Source organism: Emydura macquarii, unplaced genomic scaffold, assembly GCF_026122565.2.
Source record: "Emydura macquarii macquarii isolate MOO-44397 ecotype Brisbane River unplaced genomic scaffold, CSIRO-AGI_Emac_v2 contig_3470, whole genome shotgun sequence".
Lineage (NCBI taxonomy): Eukaryota > Metazoa > Chordata > Testudines > Chelidae > Emydura > Emydura macquarii.
This window is the reverse complement of record NW_027133607.1, coordinates 312,473-333,325: the sequence shown is the minus strand read 5'-3', so window position 1 is coordinate 333,325 and position 20,853 is coordinate 312,473. Positions and strand designations below refer to the sequence as shown.

Here is a 20,853-nt window from a genome sequence, read left to right as displayed (position 1 = left end):
CTATCTAAAGGTTTAAATAACTAGAAAAAAAAAAGAAATGAGAGTTATTTACAGGTTAAAGTAAACAAACGTATACACACAAACAAATTACTATCTAAATTCTAGGAGTGACAGAGTTGTAATGATCTGTCAGTTCAAAGTATCTTTCAGGGTATCCCTGTGAGGCAGTCCTGGGGATCTCTGGCTTCAGTTTGGTGGTTCTGGCCTTGTGAGAATTAAATAGTAAAGAGGTGGAAAATTTTCCTGGGACCTTGTTTTATTTCCTTCGTTCAGCCTTCAAGTCCACAGGATGAACTTCCTTGAATGTAGCATTTCCAAGGTGCGATAAAGCTGTTAACCAGTCATTTGTATTGTTATGTTCCTTGATGGCCCATCTGATTTTGATGGTCCTTCTGGATGGGTTGGGAGGGATGGAAGATTCCCACGCCTCAGCTCACAAGTTCAGAACAAACATTTTCACAGTTATAAAGCAAAACTTACCTATTTTCTTGTAGCCTGGAATACTGACATCACAAGCGAGATTAATGCATGCAGCAATTTACAAGCATTTAATAGAGTCCAAGCACTAAATACATTCTTATAAGACTAATACCTATTTTGAGCGAAACTAACATACTGGTGAACTAGTTTGGTCTCCAACTATGAGTTGGTCAGTTCTTAGCTAATGCCTGTAACCTGGGCAAGAGCTGGCATCTGGCCTGCCGGCGTCACAATATTAGTGAGCAAAATTACCCCTCATAGTTCTGCAGAGCCAGCGCAGCTCAAGGAGGGAGAGCTGGATAGTCGTCCCTCTTATGATTCATCAACAGAATTGTTACCCCTTTTGATCCAAGCAGATAGCCAGAAATTCAAATTCTTGTAGTTTGTTCCAGTTAGGAAGAGAAATTAGTGACAGGTATTTCTTTGATATAATTTTGTTTAGTTACAAAGAATGTACAAAGTTCTGTTTCCCTGAACATGGTAGGAAAAGTTCCTGTATCTGCTGTTCCAACCTGCCTTTCCAGCCAGCACTCTGTACCCAAAAATCTTGTTTTCTTAGTTTTCTCTCAGGGCCACATTGCCAGCCTTTGTTTTCTGTTTGACTTTTTCTCACTGCCTCAGTTTGTGTTCTGTCTCTGTCTGTCTGTCTGTCTATCTCTCTCTTTCTCATCCTCCCAGAAGAACAGTTCCACCAATCAAAGCCCCAGCTCCTGCATCTGAAATTCCTTGAGCTACAGGATTCAGCTTCTACTCCGCTTTTCCATGGTTTTGGGGGGCCACTGCTATTGTTTCAGCCACCTGATTACAATGGCTTCTTTCTGAAAGGCAGCGGCCACAATAACTAGATTTAACTCTGCCCACAGCAGAATTATCCACTAAGCCCCAGTCAGTTACACCTGTGCAAGCCTTATTTCCTTCAGAGGGTTTGTACATGTGTCTCTGTGGTCCTGATTTGAAGACAATAGGCTTTTCATGGGGGATTGCATGGAAGGAAGAGTGAAGGTGCTTGTGGGACAAGTGGAGAAGCAGGCAGTTGGGTCTGGTATCATTAGTAGGAGGGGTTGTGGGGGAAGTAGGGAATGGCAGAATTGTGAAGAGCCTTGAAGGTGAACACAAGTATGCATAGATACCAAACTGAGAGGCACCTAACCTAAACCATGTACAGAATTTGCAGGGAGGCCCAGTTAATAAGACTTTAGCACAGGAGTCAGGAAAGCTGGGTTCTGTTCCCAGCTCTGCTACTTACTTTTCTGCTGCATGACCTTTGGCAAAGTCACTTCCCCTGGCTGTGCCTCAGTTTCTCCACCTGTAAAAGGGAGCTCCTGGTACTTGTGCACTTTTGTAATGTGCATTGAGGGCCGTGTGTGTTAAAAGAGTTATATAAAAGAATTAAAAATTGTTTATCTTCTACATGGAAGGATCAAACAGAGGGTTAAAAGCTTGTGAGTCCTAGCACTGTTTAGACAAGAAGCTCTTCACATTTTTGTGTAATTCCTTTGCATAGTTCATGGTCTGTGGCACTCATTCCTACATTTGTGTGTATTTAAACCAATGCCGGAGATACAAGGAGATAGCTAGAAAAATCCCTGTGTCTGTGTCAAATGAATATTTCAGGAATGACTAATATCCCTTTACATAAGTTTACTGCCTGCAGAATGGTTTGAGATGTAGCAGGATATCCCTGCAAAGTTCACAGTCATGTAAGATCCAGGGAGGTTAGGAAAAGAATACTGAATTAAGATTTCATTGGTAACTGAGGTACAGTGTTTAAACCGGGGATGCTTTCTCATCTTGTGGTATAGCGTACCAGGATAGCTGTCTTATCTGTGGTCAGACATTCCCCTTCTAATGAACCTCAACCCTATTCTCCAGGGGCTCAATCCAAATCACACACATCAGAGCAAATGGTTCTGTTGTCTTGAGTGGGCTTTGGACCATGCCCTGGGCATAGAAGAGATTAAGTGCAGTCTTAATGCCTGTTCAATCCTAGGCCTGCTTGTTGAGGCTGGCAGTTAGTTCCAGGAGTGGCAGTGATTTTTGTAACATTGACACTTGGAAAGGGACTGAGACCTCTTGACTCATTTCACAGTGGCCACTGACCAGCCTTCACATGATGTTAGCTGTTGGTTACTATTGCCCTGAGCTGGATTTAAGCTAGTGACTAACTCCGTATCACATAGCCAATCACCTTAGACGCCCAATCAACTTGACGTCCCTGAGTTAGCCGTAAGAGCCCCTTTGAAGACTTTTACACTTTCATCCAGGGTTCTCTAAATACTTTACTAGGTGGCTTAGTATTATCCCCAGTGACATGACTTTTCTGTGATTATATGATTATATCACACATCAGGTCAGTGGCCAAAGCAGCAGGAGAATCCAGGTCCCCTGCTGTAACCAACAGAGAGTCCTGCCTCCATAATTAGTGATCTGGAGCAATAGACAAGTGATTCTCATTCAGCGTCTCAGTCTCTGTGACAGCAAGAGCTGGCTAAAGTGTAGAAGCAGCTCAGTCATACAGGGGTATTCTTTCTCTTATTATATGTCATTATATGTTTATTTGTATTGGAAAACAATGTTGTTGGGAAGTGTATATAGAGGGCTGGATTAATCCCTGGTGTGGAGGATGGTGGGTGTGGGGATGAGAGCTAGAGAGCAAGCCTACCCTTTTACTCACTCTACAGCAGCATGGCTCTTGTTCTGTGGGTCTCGGCCTGGCTGCCCACTCCAGGAGTTGTGATCTCATAGCGCCACTTAGATTTGGCTCTGCGGCACCTCCATTGATTAGGGTTGTGCTGCCGGGGCAGAGGGTGGTACTGTGGGTGGGTGATGCACCCTTGGTGGGAAAAGGAGGAGGACGTGGTGGAGGTGGAAAAGGACACTGGCCTATGATTTTGGGCCCCGGCCCATGCATTTGGGAGTGAGGCACGTGTAGTTTGTCCATGTGTTAATCTGGCCCTGGGTGTGTATATATATATTCTTCTGCAAGTGGTGGTTCCTGTATGCATTCTAGATGTGGGTGTGCACGCGCGCCGTGCGCCAGAACTCTTCGTAGAAATGTCCGTTGACCCACACATGCATTGTGCATCAGCCGCGTGGTGCGTCCAAGGCTTTAAGAGATGGTGCAGGTTGACGCTGCTCCAGTTCCCTCTTATTACCTCATGGCCAGAGCCGGAACCCCTGTTCCACAGTGCTCTTAGCTTGCTAAGAGAACTCTGTCCGTTCCTACCATTTTTCATAGTTTTATAGTTTCTCTAGTTGTCTATAGTTAGTTGATTAGGTCTGCTCTCCTGTTGGACTTTGTTCCCACAAGGTGACCCCACTTCACCCCTTCTGGGGACTGTGTCCTGGCAGGCCGGCTTCAGGAACTGTGCTTCATGCCCGTGCTCCTTCTCTCTGAGCGACAACACCAACATTGCCTCTGCTGCCTCAGCGAAGCTCACATCATCGCCTGCTGCTCCATCTGCCGCTTGTTCCTGCCTCACACACGGGAAGCCAGAGAACTCTGCCTCTATTAATATCTCATGGAGGAGGCTATGTATCCATGTGCGCAATTGGGGACTGCCCTTAAGTGCAGCTTTGCCTCCCCTAGTGAGGTCAGGTGAGAAATCGTGCATGAGTTTGGCTGTCTCACCTCCCAAAAAGTCCTGCACGGAGCATAAGTCCAGGCACCACCGTGAGCCTTCTGCGCCACCTCCTGCCACATCCGCTGCCTTCACTGCTGATGCCGTCCATGCTTCCGGGCCTCTCTGGACTCTCCCATCCATTTCTTCAGACGCCAGGATGCCTGTCTCCATTGCTGCCTACGACTGAACTGATGCTACTGTATGTTGACTCCTCGGGCATCTTGTGGCTCCCTTCCCCTCTTCAGCTCCCTGAGCGGCAGACTGCTCCGCTGCGCCTCACACCACCGGTACCAACATCCCTGCCTCTGTCGGACCCATCCTCGGAGTCTGAGTGAGGTTCTGATCCAGAACCCTCCTTCTCCCCTCCCTGGCTTGGGACCCTTACCAGCGCCATGGGGTGCTGACGCTTCCACCTCGCCAGCCATCCTCCACCCACGCCACACCTTCCTCTGTCTATGATGAACCTCAGGGTGCTCCCATGCCACCGGCACTGCTGACACTGCTGGTCCCCACGGGGGCCTCATTGTCTCTGAATGACACGCTTATTTCACCCACTCTCTCCTCCAGACAACCAGGGATGGTATCCAGACTTGCTTCACTGCTTGGTGACAGCCCTCAACCTCCCAGTGGAGGAAATCCAAGACATGCAAAACCAGTTCTTGGACATTCTCCAACTGTCAGGGCCTTCCCAGACTGCTCCTCTGACACACAAGGCCATTCTTCAACCATCCAGGTGACCTAGTACACTGGCTTCCTGTAACCCCACCCTGAAGCATGCAGAACGCCGCTACTTCATCTCATCTGAAGGATACAGACTTCCTGTTCACGCATCCCCCCCAACTCACTCATTGTCCACATGGCGACTGAGCACGTTCGGCAGCAACATTTTAAGGCTACCCCTCCAGATCGGGCAGCGAAGAAGTTGGATCTTCTGGTACACAAGATTTACTCTTCTGCATGCCTCCAGTTCTGTAATGCCAATTATTAGGCCATCTTGGCAAAATATGATATCCTCTCCTATTCCAAACTGGCGGAGTTCCAGCCCTCCCTTCCAGCGGACAAACAATGGGAGTTCCAGGTGCTGCTCAACGAGGGGAAGCTAATCACAAAGATGGCCTGCAAGCTGCGGTCAACGCTGCTGACACTGCATCCCACTGTGACACTCTGTGTCTGAAAGAACACCTCAGAACTCCATATTCACCAATGTCATGTAATTATGATATGTTCTGTACAAGGTATGCCTTGTATGGTATTACTTTAAATTTTTTGATCTGCTAAACATTAATATTCTGGTGAATTGTATGTTGCAAAGTGGGAAACTCCCAAACAGCCTTTCAGGCACAAGAATGAAGTGGCCAGACAGCATTGATGGCTATCTCTCACCCATTCAAGGATAGATTCCACTAACAGGAATTGTTTACAGTGGATCTTCACCAAGAAAGCACGTGCACAGTGAAATATGGACTGACTAGTGAAGATGACTCCACAAGTCACAAGCACCATTGGTCCAGCAAGCTGAAAAAGACTATAAAAAAAAAGGGGAGTGACATCATCACTTGGCTTCACACCCTCACCGCTAAACAACTGAAGAAACAGCTGAAAGACAAAAAACTGTGGACTGAGGTGCGGGGGAGTCCTAGGTGGGGAAAGCAATCTCTGCCTGTGATTTGAAAATCTGTAGCCTGCTTGTACTATCTCTCAGGGTGAGACATTTCTAAATTCAAATCCAGTTAGAATTATTCTTATTTTTCATTTTCTTTGGTAACTGTTTCTAGTCTCTTTATGTTTGCAAATAATAATCATTTAAAATCTATTTTTCTATAGTTAATAAACTTTTATCTTAACCAGTGTGGTCTTGAAGTGTCCAGTGCATGTCTTTCTCACGTAGAGGGGGAAGCGGACTTATTAATGAGTTTGTGAGAGACAAATCTTTGTCCAGCACAAGACGGTGTTATGTTGGGATGCATTCCTGGGTAGTGAAGAGGTTGGGATCTGTGGGGGATACTGGTTGTCCCTTGGCTCTTTGGTGGGTGCACAAGTGACTCAGTTGGATGTGTAGTGCCACCTGCTGTCATGTTGGATGATAACAGGGTCTGGAGAGATTCTGTGTATTGTCAACAGAAGCATATTTGGAGATTAGCACAAGCCACAAGTGTAAGGCGGTTCAGCGGTAACCCAGATTCAGGCTGCATGTCTGTCACACCTGCACTCTAGTGTCCGGTGTCATACTGAATCGAGATTCCTGGCTCCAACTATATGGCTTCTGAAAGGAGGTCCAGACCACCCTGCAGGTCCTCCCTTTTGACAACCACATGCTTTTCAGTGATAAGTTTGATGAATCCCTCCACTCTCTTAAGTTATTACTGTGCTATCTTGTGGTCGTTTGGCATCTACACCCCAGCTCCTACCCACTGGCAGCAGAGATTGTGTTTCCACCCTTGAGCTGCCCACCAACCTTACTTCCAACGCCCAGAGGAGCCCTCTCATCATTGCCTCCATACCCAATGACCCCGCTATTCCACCACTTCCACCTCCACCGTATTGGCCCTGCTGCATTGTCCATCCGTCCAGCATTTTGACTCACCTGAGATCTGTGAACCACCTCTCGCCTCTCCTGTGGCACCCCAGATCTTCTTCAGGGGCCATATTGTCCTCTTCACCTACAACTGAGACAAGATCACCACTGATCGATGTGTGTTGGTGTGACAGATGGTGCCTGGAGTTCCCCAGAAGGAGAGGGGAGATGTTGGTACAACTTCCATCCCGTGCAGGCCTCGAAGTGTCATGCGTTGCCTCTGGCTGTCTACCACACCACTGTTTGAGAGCTCCTCTGGTGCGATGGGGCCCAGGAACCCACCTGGGCTGAGTGGGAGGCAGTCCTGGGGTCTCTCTGGGCATGGTAGGGCTCCAAAACAGTAGCGCTGGGTAGTAAGATGGCCCAGAAGCCTCCCTAGATGTGGGTGGGCCCGACAAACAGTCTTACTGAGCAGTCCAGCAGTCCTGAGGCCCCTCTGGGCGTAGCAGGGGTCAGTGGAACAGCAGTGCTGAGCAACACAGCAGTCCTTAAGCCATTCTGGGCGCAGCAGGGCTCAGCAAACCAGCAGTGTATAGCAGTCAGTAGCCCTGAAGCCCCTCTGGGCACGGCAGGGCTCAGCAAAACAGTTCTTCTGGCAGCCTCTGGGAGTGAGTCTCTCTCTCCTCTATTGTCCCGCCCTGCTCTGGGGCCTCTGCTGGGTTTTTAACCCCTGATTTCTGCCAAGCAGTGTGCAGCGTGCATGACAGGGAGGGGCCTTTCTGGCTCCTGAGGAAGCTGAGGGCTCCCCCTTTGGCAGGAGGGGCAGGTACACCCTGTCACAGTTGGACGTCATCCATCAGGGTACTTGATGAGTTCCTCTCTTTCCCCCCTCGTCGCCCACCCTTTGGTGGCCATGGGGATCCCTTCCACCACAACTTCCTCCACAAGGAAGTGTGAACTCTTCTTTGGAAGGGTTCCATTGAATGTGTACCCCACCATTACCACAGCTGTGGTTTTCAGTCCTCCTATTTCCTCGTGTTGAAGAAGGGGAGTGGCCGCCACCTTATTCTGGACCTCCAGGTGCTGAAAAAATTTATACGTGAATTCTGGTTCCGGATGGTCCCACTTCCTCTCATTCTCCCATTCCTTCACCACTGGGCCTTGGGTCGCGGCTCTCGATATAAAAGGTGCCTACTTCCATCGACATCCACATGGCGCTTCGGGAGTTCCTCCGTTTCACAGTGAGGCACTCCCACTATCAGTTCCAGGTCTCGATTCTTTCACAGGCCATGCTTTTCTCGTGATGGACCTTTTTGCTGCCCTCACCTCCCTCGTCGTGCAGCTCTGATGCAATCCGCATGAGTGACTCGATCTCTGCCTTACCCTAGTGGGACACATAGTGGCCTGCACTTCATGCCCACCTGCATATGCACTACCTCCAGCTGTGCCTCAGGTTGATCTATAAGCTGCAGATGGACCACTTGGGCAAGCCGATTCTGTTTGTCCCCTCCATCCTGACTTCCTTCACATGGTGGATCAACCTGTCCAAGGTCTTAGCCAGCATCCCATTTTCTCCTCCTGCTCCCCACACCACTCTCACCACACATGCCTCCCTCCTTGGGTGGAGCACTCACCTGGAGAGCCATACAGACTAGGACCTCCAGGTGCCATGTGAGGCGCAAATGCACATCAATATAATGGAGTTGTGGGCCACCCGCCTTGCCTGTTGGGCATTCCTGCCACATTCAACTGCTGTCCGATAACACGACAGTGGTTGCGTATATCAATAAGCAGGGCGGAACCTGGTCCCCCTCCATTTGAGTGGAGGCCATCCTCCTCTGGAACTTGTATCTCAGGCTGCAAACTAAAATAAACACATGAATTATAGTCACAGTGAGTAAAATATATGGGAGGACACAGTTCAGGAATTATGGGGCAATTGTGGATGGGTTTGGCAGCAGTCAGATATGCAAGTTTAGGTTTTCCAACCATGGAACTCTACATGTGTGGAAGTTGTGTGTAGTGTATTACACTAGTGAAATCTCATTTGAATATTTTATGCCTCACCAGTTACCATGGTTTAAGACCAACATATGAGAGGAAAAAGATTGTATGCAGAGGAAGGCAATTAAAACAATTAAAGGTTTCAAGGATCTGAAAGTCTGGCTGGATTTACCCTGTGGAGCTTAGAATAAGGGAGACTAAGGGGAGGTCTTAGAGAGGATGGATAAGATTCTAAAGACAAGGAGATGGATAGATGCTGAGTAACAAACTGTGTAACAAAGGAGCTAGCGACCCAAAATAGGTCATGGTTTGAGCTTAAGTCGGGAATTATTCTATAGCAAGAGGAATTCCTGAAGAAGTTATTTGAATCAAAGGTGTGTTAAATACAGAATACACATTGCCATAGGTGGATACAGAAATAACTCAGCACCACAACGTGGGAGAGGTAGTATCTTTTATTGGACCAACTTCTGCTGGTGAGGGAGAGAAGCTTTTGAGCTACACAGAGCTCTTCTTCAAGTCTGGGAAAGGTACTAAGAGTGTCAAAGCTGAATACAAGATTGAATAGTTTAGCATGAGTAGTTAGCACATATGCTCAGGGACCATTCATAGTTCTAGAGTATGGCAGGGAAACCAGTTCAGAACAAATTAGAAATTAGACTACACAAATATTGGTCCATTTCTTTGCATACAAAATGTTACATCCCACATTAAAGTAATTCAACCCTAGATAACTAAGTCGACTGGTAATAGTGATGTTAAAATCATGGTCTTTCAGGGTTTTATAGAAACAGACCTGTGGAGGCCATATGGTTTCATCCTGAGATTCAGCCGCCCCAGCTACATTTGGATGCCTGCTGTGAGTCCCTTGCAGCATGCTATACTGCAGTAGGATGTTTCACAATACTCTTCTCTGCAGTGACCTCTGAGGAAGGGCATAATAGATAAGTTGTACCGCGCGTTCCTCTGTACCTTTCTTCCCCACCCCCCTTCAAGCACACAGTACATTTCTCATCTTTTCGGTTATTTCCTATTTGATTCAAGGGAGTATTTATTGACTTTGGAAAATTTCTTTCAGGTTCGTATGGCTCATTAATAAGAAACTTAAGAACATGGCTGTCTTAAAACCAGTGATCTTATAGTGACAGCAACAGCAACAAAAAAACGTTTTATAAACTACAGTGCCATTACACAGAGTCATCTGTGTTACAGGAACACTTTGCGTCTGCCTGCTTTTGTCCACATCTCTTCTCCATGTATAGCTGAGGCCAATTTACTCTGAGGGCTTCTTTAAGCTTATTTCCTTGCTTTTTCTCTGTTTTGTGTGTGTGTGCATGTGCGTGCATCTGATTTCTGTCTGATGAAAGGTGCTGGATTGAAAGCACTAGAGACCAAAGTCCACTATCCACAGAACCCGCCACACGCTGTCTCACCTCATGTTCTTCCACTCTTCCCTGGAGGAACAGCACTTTGGAGGCAAGATAGAAGTCCAGTCTCAGTAGCCTATTCAATCCTCAGCCTCTCTTTTGAGGCATCGTCCACATGGGAAGTTGATGTGTGGGTACTAAGTACTAAGAGAGCAGCAATTGCACATAAAGGAACTGCTTGCAACCATATTCACAAAGAACAATGTGTGTTTTTTCTACCCTGATATACAAAAGGCCACAGTAGAGGCTCTCGTTTAGAAGCCTCCACTTTTAAAAATCACCATGCAAGCCAGGGTTAGTAACCAAAGGTAGTCACCCACTCAGGGCAGCCTATGTCAAATGAAACAGTTGGTTCAGTCCACCTTGCATCACAAAGCCAGCACTGCTGCTACCAATGGTGTGAAGTTAGCATGTGAATTTATAGCCCACTAGCCACTCCACACTAAGGCCATGTCTACACTACAAAATTATGTCGACCTAACTTATGTTGGCATACAGCTATTGGAGTTATTAGATCACTTATGTGTGTTACACTTGGCTCCTTGGTGGTGTGTGTCCTCACCAGGAGTGTTTGTATCGATTGTATTGTCAGTGTGGGGCATTGTGGGACATCTCCTGAAAGTCAGTAACAATTGACGTAAGCAACGCAGTGTCTGCACTGACACTGCATTGACCTAATTACATCGACTGTGACTCTAAGCTGTTTGGGGAGATGGTCTTACTAAATTGGCATAGAGAGGCACTTACGGGAGCCAAATTTAAGTGAAGACACTTCCACGGCTAGGTCGACGCAAGGCAGCTTTTGTCAACCTAACCATGTAGTGTAGACCAGGCCTAACTCCCTGTGTGGATACTCTGCACACAATGTCCTCAGGCAGTTTAGCTTACTACACTTTAAAGTATATTAAGCTTAAGTGCACAAAGGCATTTTTAGTAAGAGTGTCCACAGGGGACAGGGTAGCTAGTGTGCTATAAATTCACATTCTATCTTGCTGTGCACTAACTTCCTGTGTAGACAAGTCCTGAGATTGCCTCTGTGTGTAGCTCTAGCTAGGATTGTGCTTTGCTGTTAAGTATCTTCACTGGCTTTTCTCTGCTAACTTGCTCTCTAGGACAGCATCTTGATACTTATCAAAACAAAGATGGTGGCTCCCATGATTAGAGGCAAGAAAAGAAAAATTGATACTGAATGTCAAGTCTTCAAAGGATCTTGGACCAATTATTTTTTTGTTATTGAGGGGGCACAACGGGGGCATATTTTGTCTAATTTGTCTAGAGAAGATAGCTGTTTTCAAGGAATACAATATCAAGTGGCTTATTCCATGAAACACGCTAGCAAATTGACAACCTCACGGGTCAGGTGAGAATCGATCAAGTGAACATGCTGAAACAAAACATTATCTGGCAACAATCTTTCTTCAAAGCTGCAAACCAGAGTTCTGAGCCAGCAACCAAGATCAGTTTTTGATAGCCAAAGCAATAACCAAAAGAGGAGAACTGTTGTCTGATGGGGAGTTTGTGAAAGACTGCTTGGGCATATTTACATCTGTATCATGTCCTGACAAAATATCGATGGTAGAGAAATGTAGCCTTTCTCATGAAACCATTGCTAGAAGAGTAGATGACCTAGCATCCAACATTCAAAATTCTCTGATCAAAAGACTCAATGCCTGTCAATTTTACAGTTTAGGGCTCGATGAAAGCACAGATGTTAGTGATACAGCTCAACTGGCAATCTTTGTATGAAGAGTCACCAAAATTTTCAAAGTTGTTGAGGAACTGCTTGACCTATGTCCATTGACAGGCACAACAACAGTTCAAGACATTTTTGATGAAGTAAAACATGCCTTGGTGAAATTCAATCTTCCAGAAGACAAACTTTGTGGTGTAACCACTGATGGAGCCCCTGCGATGACAGGCAAGCACAATGGATTCGTTAGTCTAGTGCTCAAATCAGTACTTCATGAAGTCATCACACATTATTGCATCATTCACCAAGAACAGCTATGTGCAAAGACCCTGAAGATGAAACGTGATAGAAAACGTTTCTACAGTCAATTTCATAAGGTCCAAGGGGCTCAATGCAGGCAGTTCCAGGCCTTTCTTACAGAGATAGGATCACGTCAAATGATGATGTAATTTACTTCAGCCATGTTCGCTGGCTCAGCAGGGTGGCCACACTAGCCAGATTCTGGTCACTGTTTGACGAAATAAAATCCTTCATGACAAACAAAGGAAAAGACTTGATGGACGATGATCAATGGTTGAATGACTTGGCATTCCTAATTGACATCACCAAGTATCTTGCAGAGTTGAATGTGAAACTACAAGGAAGGACTCAATTTGTCAACAAACTGTAGGAGCATGTCCAAGTGTTCATTCAGAAGTTAGAATTTATCCAGAAACAGTTGGCTATGAAGAAAGTTGTCCATTTTACAACGCTATTAACAAGGGAGGCTGAGAGAGTGAACCATGAAAAGTATTCTGCACTGATCGGCAGCCTGAGGGATGAATTCAAACAAAGATTTGTGGATTTCCAGAAACACTGTGATGAACTGAACCTATTTGGATCCATAACAGATCCATTTGGAACTGATGCCACTGATGCTCATGACATGTTCCAGCTGGAACTAAGGCCTGGTCTACACTTACCTGGCGATTCGGCGGCAGTCGATGGGAGTTACGCAAGCTACACAGAGTAGCTTGCGTAACTCCCATCAAGTGCTGTGCTTCCCTTCTGTGCAGCGTCTTCACTGCACTGCGCTGATGGGAATCGCGTTCCTGTTGGTGCAGCGCTGCACCAGTTGAGGAGGTGGTTTTACAGCGTCGATTTCTGAATCAATTGACCAGGTCTTCACTGACCGCTCAATCAATCCAGAAAGGTCGATCTGACGGTGGTGACTCTGCCGCCGTCAGTGTAGACATACCCTAATAATTGAAATCCAAAATGACAGTGACACGAAGAGAGCTTTTGCAGAGCATGACCTTCTGACATTTTGTAGTCAATATGTTCCCTTATCCAGAGCTATCAAAACATGCCTGTTGATTCATTGCACTGTTTGGCAGCACGTATTGCTGCCAACAGCTTTTTTCAAGAATGGGAAACATCAAAACAAAATCAAGATCACTCCTGACAGAAGGACATCTATCCCAAATACTCTGCATTGCTACATCAAGCTGTGTGGGCAGACATCGATGATTTGAGCAAGCAAAAGCAGTGCCAGATAGCTCACTAAATCAGTGTTCAGTATTGTTACGAGAAAGTAGTCTTCTCATCTGAAGCTTGTTCATAAAAATGCATATTTTTTGTTGTTTGGATTAATAGTAAGATAAATTTCTATGACTTATCTATCCAAACTTTGCTCACCGGTCCCCTTTGTGAGAAAAAAATTGTAATGTGGCCCCTCACACGAGAAGGTTGGACATCCCTAGGTTAGAAAAAACACTCATTGTTCTCTGTGAATATGGTTGCAAGCAGTTCCTCTGTGTGCAATTGCTGCTCCCTTAGTACTTAGTGCTCTGGGCTATCTTTCCTGGCTGCTTTAAGTTGCTATGTATTGTTCTGTCTATATGTAGAATATTTTAAACCCAACAATGAGGATGTAAGATGTATCCCTATTGGGATGATGACTAAAATTCAGCAAGAAGAGAATAAGATCCCGACTGGAGTATACAGTCCCCGAGGGTGGTCTAGTTGGGCTTTCAAGTGTCGGGTGATTGAGTGGGGAGGAGGATGGGGAATGTCAGGATGAATGAGACAGGAGGTTTTTCTTCTCTCCAGCAGTATTTACCCTGCATGCTGGTCACATGTTTGCATCATTTAATTTCATGCCTTGCATATTTGACAGTCTGATCAGCAACCAGTTGTTGTTTTAGAAACCTGTGTTTCCTAAACACCTTTCTTGTTTTCCCATGGTTTTTATTCAATGTCCTTCTAAACAACCACCCTAGTCCTAGTCCCCCATATAGAAATATCCCAAATGTGATAAATAGAATTATTAATGAAATCCTAATAGTTTACACTTGCATATGTGGCTTTCATCCAGGTTCTAAAGGTGCTTTAGCAGATGACTAAGCATCATCCTCAGTAACACACTAGACTTGCAGTTATGTGACCTTCCTGTGGTCACGCAGCAAGTCAGCAGCCAAAGCAGCAATAGAACCCAGGTCCTTTGCTCTAATCAACAGAGAATGCTGCCTCCATAATCAGTGATCTCTAATAATATACAAGCGCTGGTCTCTGGGACAAGCAGGAGCTGGCTGAGGTGTAGAAACCACTTTGTTACTCAAGGATATACATTCTCTCATTGTATCTCCACTTCCATATTTGCATTTCTATAGCAATATCCATCCAAGAAACTTGCAATTGTTTTATAAACATTGGAATGAATTTCACCCCTTAGTGCAAAGGGCCAACTCCGATTCCTGTGCACCCCGGAGTCACTGCTTACGTGTTTAAGGTGTTATGTAATGCAAGTTGCCTTTTGTGTGCCTTCTGCATTAGGGATAAATTTTAGTTTCTGGGCACTCAGTGCCATGTGCTGGTCATCACTATCTGCTGCTGCATGAAGCAGAGAAATATCAGTAATTCAGGACAGATCTTGCTCCCATTGAAAGTAGTGGCTTAGGTCTTGTCCTGGGAGCAGGATCAGTCCCTTGAGAAAACTCAGTTTTGCTTTAGGAAGCTGCGACATAGCCTTTCCATAGCAGTGGACGCAGTGGTTCTTAGTGAAAATCTATGAAATAAGACAACCTGCTATCAATGCACTTATCAAAGCTGCTCTCAGCTATTTGCAACAGGTCAGGCCAAACAAACGCTGAGCAAAGGAAACCCATCCTGTACCTACTGCAGTGTAATATACAACTTTTAAAACAAATCAAAGCAGCTCCTGGGAGCTCTTGTCTGTACACTGCTATTTTCAGAGTAGTAATCGGTGGCATTTTGGTTGTCCATATCAATTTGCTGGTATAAACCCAGGCTGGTTATTTGATGCTTCATCTGAGATGTTAGATGCTGCCCATGTGCACTGTTCCTCTCTCTTAGTGCTGATGCAGATCCAATAACTACTTTCTTTTGTTTTGCTAGAGGGGAAAAGGGATGTAAGTAGATTCATAGATTTTTTTTTAAAGGCCAAAAGGGACCATTCGATCGTCTAGTCTGACCTCCTGCATATCACAGACTATAGAATTTCATCAATTACCCCTGCACTGAGCCCTGTAATTTCTGTTTGAATGAACCATATCTTCCTGAAAGGCATCCAGTCTCGATTGGAAGACATTAAGAGATGGAGAATCCACCACTGCCCTTGGTAGTTTGTTCCAATGGTTAATCACTCTCACTGTAAAAATGTGAATTAATCTGGCAGTAGCTTCCAGCCATTGGTTCTTGTCATGCCTTTCTGCACTAGCTGGAAAAGTCCCGGTATTTGAGATGTAGAATGATGGAGTGCGGTTAGAAGGCCTTTTCCTTTTATTTAATTTATTTATTTATTGACATCCTCATTCTATTTCAGCACCTTACAAATGTTGTGCAAGCCATTTTCATTAACCTTGTTAAGTAGGCAGTATTGAGCTCCATTTCACAGACAGGGAAATTGATCATGGGGGCATGACATGGTATGTGTTTTGCCTACATGATGGAGGTGCACGGGATTTGTCTATAGAGGGACTGAACCTGTCAGTCAAAATGATGAATTTTGGAAGGGCTAAGGTCTGTTACAGGAGGATGCCTTAATTGGACTTATTTTGTAATGTTTTGTGTAGGCTGAGGTTTCTTTAAAGCAACCATGACTTTTTAACCAAGGTATTTTTCTTTGTGGGAATTACCTTTCTAATTTAAACTGTCTACACATTGTGCTGTCACTGCCATGGTGCTGTCATAATGTTGTGTCATTAAGTAGTGCTGGAACATCAGAATATTGTCTAGCTCAAAATAAATATAGAGTCCATTTGTTATCTCTTCCAGTTAGCAGGACGTGAAACAGATGTGTGGCAATCAGGATTCTCCCATGAAGTCCAGGGTGGCACATTCTAGGAGAAGAAGATGGATCAGGTTGGATTAGAAGGAGGGAAGGAGATAAATATGCAGAAGAGGAGAGGGAACAGAAAAGTTTATCAGGAGAGGAAAGATGGTCCAGTGGTTAAAATGGGTTTATGTCCTTGCTGTGCCATAAACTTCCTGTGTGATCTGGGACAAGACAGCCTCTTTGTGCCGCAGTTCCTCGGGAATAATAGCACTGCTCTACGAGCATTTTTATTGTGAACTCCCCTTTTCTTTGGAGAGTTTTTAACTTAAAATGTAGACATTCCAGCCCTCCTCCACCCTGCCGGGATAAAAATAAAAGTTGACTGTTTTGGAGATGCTTTCCACTCCTGTAGCTCAAAAATGTGGCATTAGCCGTAGGGCTTGATTTTCACAAGCGTTGAGCCATTGACTTCAAGTAGCATTGTGGGTTCTCTGCATTTCCAAAAATCACTCCCTTATGGTCTTGAGTTGCCTGAGGCAAACTGAAAAAAAATCTGCTTGTTGCAGAGCCACACCAGAAAAATGGTCCCTAGACGTTCTGCTGGCGGGGGCAGCTGCCGGTTCTGCTGACCTGATGGAGCTATTGGGGCAAAACTGGCTGGGTTCTTCCAAATGGAATTTTGCAAGCTCTCAGTCCATTCTGGGGGCTGATGTTGTGCATTTATTTAAATACAAACAAACCCAGCGTAGAATGTAAATGACATCAAGTCAGTAAGGGCTGGAAAAAAACACAGGTAGTTGATCTGCTCAGTTATTACTTCTTTCATAATTTCATCAGGAAATTCAGGCGCCAGGGAGTCCTGTTTTCCTGTTATCAACTTTTGAGTTTTGAGATGAGACAGGATAGGTGACCGGAGACATTTTTAAGGCAACCACTCTATATAATTTTGGAAAAATTACATAGAAAAGCTGAGATACCAGACATCCAGTCCCACATGCTAAGATTAAGACTTACAAGCTTATCTTCTTCAGTGCTCTCTTATCACCAATATTATAATGCTTGAGCTATGATGCTGTTTCTCTGGACAATTTACTGGAGTGAGGTAGGATTTTTCAGATACTTCCATAGAGCAGAAGACATGTAGCCACACATATATTGCTGTGTGACATCCTACAGCATGTGAGATTTGGGTTAACACACTCCAGATACTTCCTGAATATGGAGGCTGTGAGGCAGATCATTACTATTTGTCTTTTACATGAATGGGGCTTTTCATTCCTGTATGTGGTGGGTCTGATCTCTCTCATTGAAGTCTAACGCAGTCTTCCCCAGTGATGTCACTGGAAGCGGGACCACCCTAATACATGCACAGTATGAGTCAGAGCCTGCAAGGTGCTGACTACTCTGCACTCTCATCAACTTGAGTGGGAGTGTAGGGTGCTTAGCACTGCTCAGTATTGGGCCTTGTGTACCTACTTATGCCTTTCAGAGGTTTGGGATGGATTATGCCCCCCAGAATTGAGGGTTTAGCATTCGCTGATGAGTGTCCACTGCCATTCTGCCATATTCTGCTTACAGTTTTTCGGGGATCTCTCCCACACTTAAGGCAATTGTCTTCGCTTTGTATAATTAATATTGTATCCCTTGCAGTTAAATGGCTAGTCCCTTTAGAGCCTCTATTAATGCAAATTAAATGTATGCTTTAGAAATTGTTTGGAATTGCTTAGACAATAATCCCAGACATAGGCGCTGACTTTTGTTTTAGCTGGTGGGTACTCTTCTCTGCCCCCAATCCCGAGGCTGCCACGCAGCTGGGGCTGAAGCTGGAACTGTGCACTCCTCCTCCCCCTATGACTGCAGTCAGGGCTGGAGCCAGGACTTGTGCGCCCCCTCCTCCCCAGGGCTCCGGCTGTGGTTGGAGCTGGGATTGTGTGCCCCTACCCCACACCCGTGATTTGTGGTGGAGCCAGGGCTGTGCCCCCCACCATGGCAGTGGCACTTGGGCTGTCATTCCTCCCCTCAGCCCTACCCCCTGGTTATTTTTAGTGAGCCCACGACCTGTCTGTGACTTTTACTAAAAATAACCATGACAGAATCTTAACCTTAGTAATAACAGTATCCTGGGCTGCCAGGCACGCCTGACAGCTTGTGCGGAACTGGGTTCGGTTCTGACTCTGTAAATCGCAGGCGCCGCCAAGTACCACCTAACTAAAAATAGCTTTCTGTTGGGCAGCTGCTGAAAGTTCACCATTTAACCTTGCGCTTACCTTGTGTTGTTGTTGCTTTTCAGAATAAAACATGAAAATATAGTTGCCCTGGAAGACATATATGAGAGCCCAAACCACTTGTATCTGGTCATGCAATTGTAAGTACTGCTGTTAACTACCATCTTGTCAAAACTGTCAGCGGGATTTTTGTTTTTGTTTGTTTGTTTGTTTCTTCAACCAAGAAATATTTACCTCATTTGGCTATCGTCTGAGGAAGACCCTGAAGGTGAATAGAGTGATGCTTAAAATATTGTGGGCCAGATTTTGACGCTCTTGCTGAAATTGTGTAATAATGTTATTCTGTGAATAGTCTCTGTCACAGTTTCAGGGTAACAGCACCTGTATTTCCCCATTATGGTCTACCCAGGGCACCTGGCTCCTCAGCCATCAACATTTTGCTTTTCAAAATCTGGTTTAGAAACCCTGAGTTGAAATTAAAATGTCCTCTGACCTACATAATGCTATACATTTCCCAGTTCTCAGTCAGCTGGATTATCTCAGTGCCAGATACATTTAATATTATTAATTATTATTATAGCACCTAGGTCTCACTGTGCTAGGTGCTGTACAAACAAGTAACAAAGAAGACAGCCTCTTCCCAGAGTATTGCAGGGGAAACTGCAGAGGAGTATCAGTCCTAAAAATTCCAACAAACCAAGTGAATTTCTCGAAATATCTATTTCATGACCAATTGGCTAAGAATACTTGCTTTTGTTTAACTTCTTTAGTAAAATATCAATTATTATGATTATTTATTAACTTATTTAATTTCAAGTAAACCTTGATTTTTCCAAACTTCATATGCTGGAATCTGCATGTTACCTGAAATTTATGTCATGCCTGGAATCCCAATGTTTATTTAATCCAAAATCCATTGTTTTGAAATTGTGATTTTTAAGAAGGTTTCAGACATTCAATTACCACTTCTGTAAAACTGGAGTTCACCTATTTTCTCTTTCTGTTATTGGTAACTTGCTAAGGGACTGTTTGGGCTGAAATTAAGAGGAGAAATATTGAATCTGAATATCAGGAAAGACTTCACTGTGAGATCTCAGACCCAAAGAAGTGGTGGAAGCCTCATAGCTCAGATTGTTTTAAAGCAGTCTGGACAAAGCACTAGAAATATCTTGTAGACAACAATTCCACACTGTCAAAGAGAGAGACTCATAAAAACTTTAGAATTCAGACATGGGGAATACCTATGAATGGGCTCGTCTTCACTGTGTTGATAGCTCAAACTATAACTTGACTTTTGCCATAACCCAACTCCGTTAACACTTACGATCTTTAGTTTAAGTTAAGGCTCCTGCTAGCTGGGCTTTTTGGGTGGGGTGGGTTGAAGCTGGAATGCTGCTGACACTGGAGCTAGTAATGCAATGGGGTGACCAGATGCCCCAATTTTATAGGGACAGTTCCAATATTCAGGGTTTTTTCTTATATAGGTGCCCATTAACCTCCACCTCCTGTCCTGATTTTTCACACTTGCTATCTGTTCACCCTAGAATACAACAGCTTTAGTTACAATAATTCATCAGCTGCTAATACAATCACTTTGCTAATCCAATCACTCTGTGAAGCTCCAGTGTTGTTTTGCAGTGTGGTCGTTCTCACTAGTTCAAGTGGAGTTACCGAGTGTCCTAGTTCAGGCTAACTGAAGAGGAGCCTTCTTACGAGTTTCTGTATTTTAGTTATAATTTGGCATATCATGGGCATATTTACTGATATTCTTTTCTTTTCATTCATACTTTACCTCTTCATTCTGTAGCAATTTTTTTCCTTTTTATTTAAATATTTGTAAAACAGGTTTACTGGAAGTTGGATTTTAACCTCAGCTGATGTAATGAACACAGCTCCACTAAAATGCATTGGAACTCCACTGGAGTCAGTGGAGCTGATCCCATTTATACCAATGGAGGATGTAGCACTAGATATTTCCTTAAGGGTAGAATGAAGTGAAGAGTTGCTGCGTGTGTTCTGATTGCTATACACCAGATTGAGGTTGATCCTGAATTTCCTGTCTTTTAAAATATGAGGAAAACTCCAACAGGAATTACTAGCTCTTTTTATTGCCCTTTATCCCAGGTACTTGCTGCAAGACAAACAAGGCCAGACTGGTTCTGGCTCTGCGTAGGATACAGCAAGGAAATACTCTTCTTCCTGCACTCTCTGGGGAGAAGGTCAAATCACCCATGCGGGTGGGGAGGAGGTGGCCAAGGATTCAGTCCTGCTGCGTGCTGGCCCATAGCACGAGCTTTTGGAACACCCTTGATGTTTGGCATTTAGGAATGGAATGCCACTAAGTTCCTAAGAATTAAAACCAATTTAACATGCCCCATTTCCTGGATTCCGTATAGGAAGATTTACACATGGATATTTTCTTGTTTCCTAGGGAACATCAACTTGTTGCTACAATAACGCAGATTCATTATGTGAAGCTAGGCACCTTTGTGACTGCACCTCTGCCTAATTGGCTATGCTATTTCTTGTGTTTCTTAGCTTGTAGTCTTCATTTATCTGTCACCTGAACAAGCCGGTCCTACTATGTTTTACTTATATTTAAAACCTGCCTTT

The 20,853-nt window shown here is 44.7% G+C and overlaps 1 protein-coding gene across 1 annotated transcript in view; it reads left to right on the top strand.

The window, feature by feature from the left end:
* The window catches only part of CAMK1D (calcium/calmodulin dependent protein kinase ID), a 298,770-nt gene that overhangs the window by 158,079 nt on the left and 119,838 nt on the right, over positions 1-20,853 (top strand). The window contains exon 3 of the mRNA XM_067534910.1: positions 18,306-18,380. Coding sequence (XP_067391011.1) covers positions 18,306-18,380 — 75 coding nt within the window. The remainder of the gene's footprint in view (positions 1-18,305; positions 18,381-20,853) is intronic.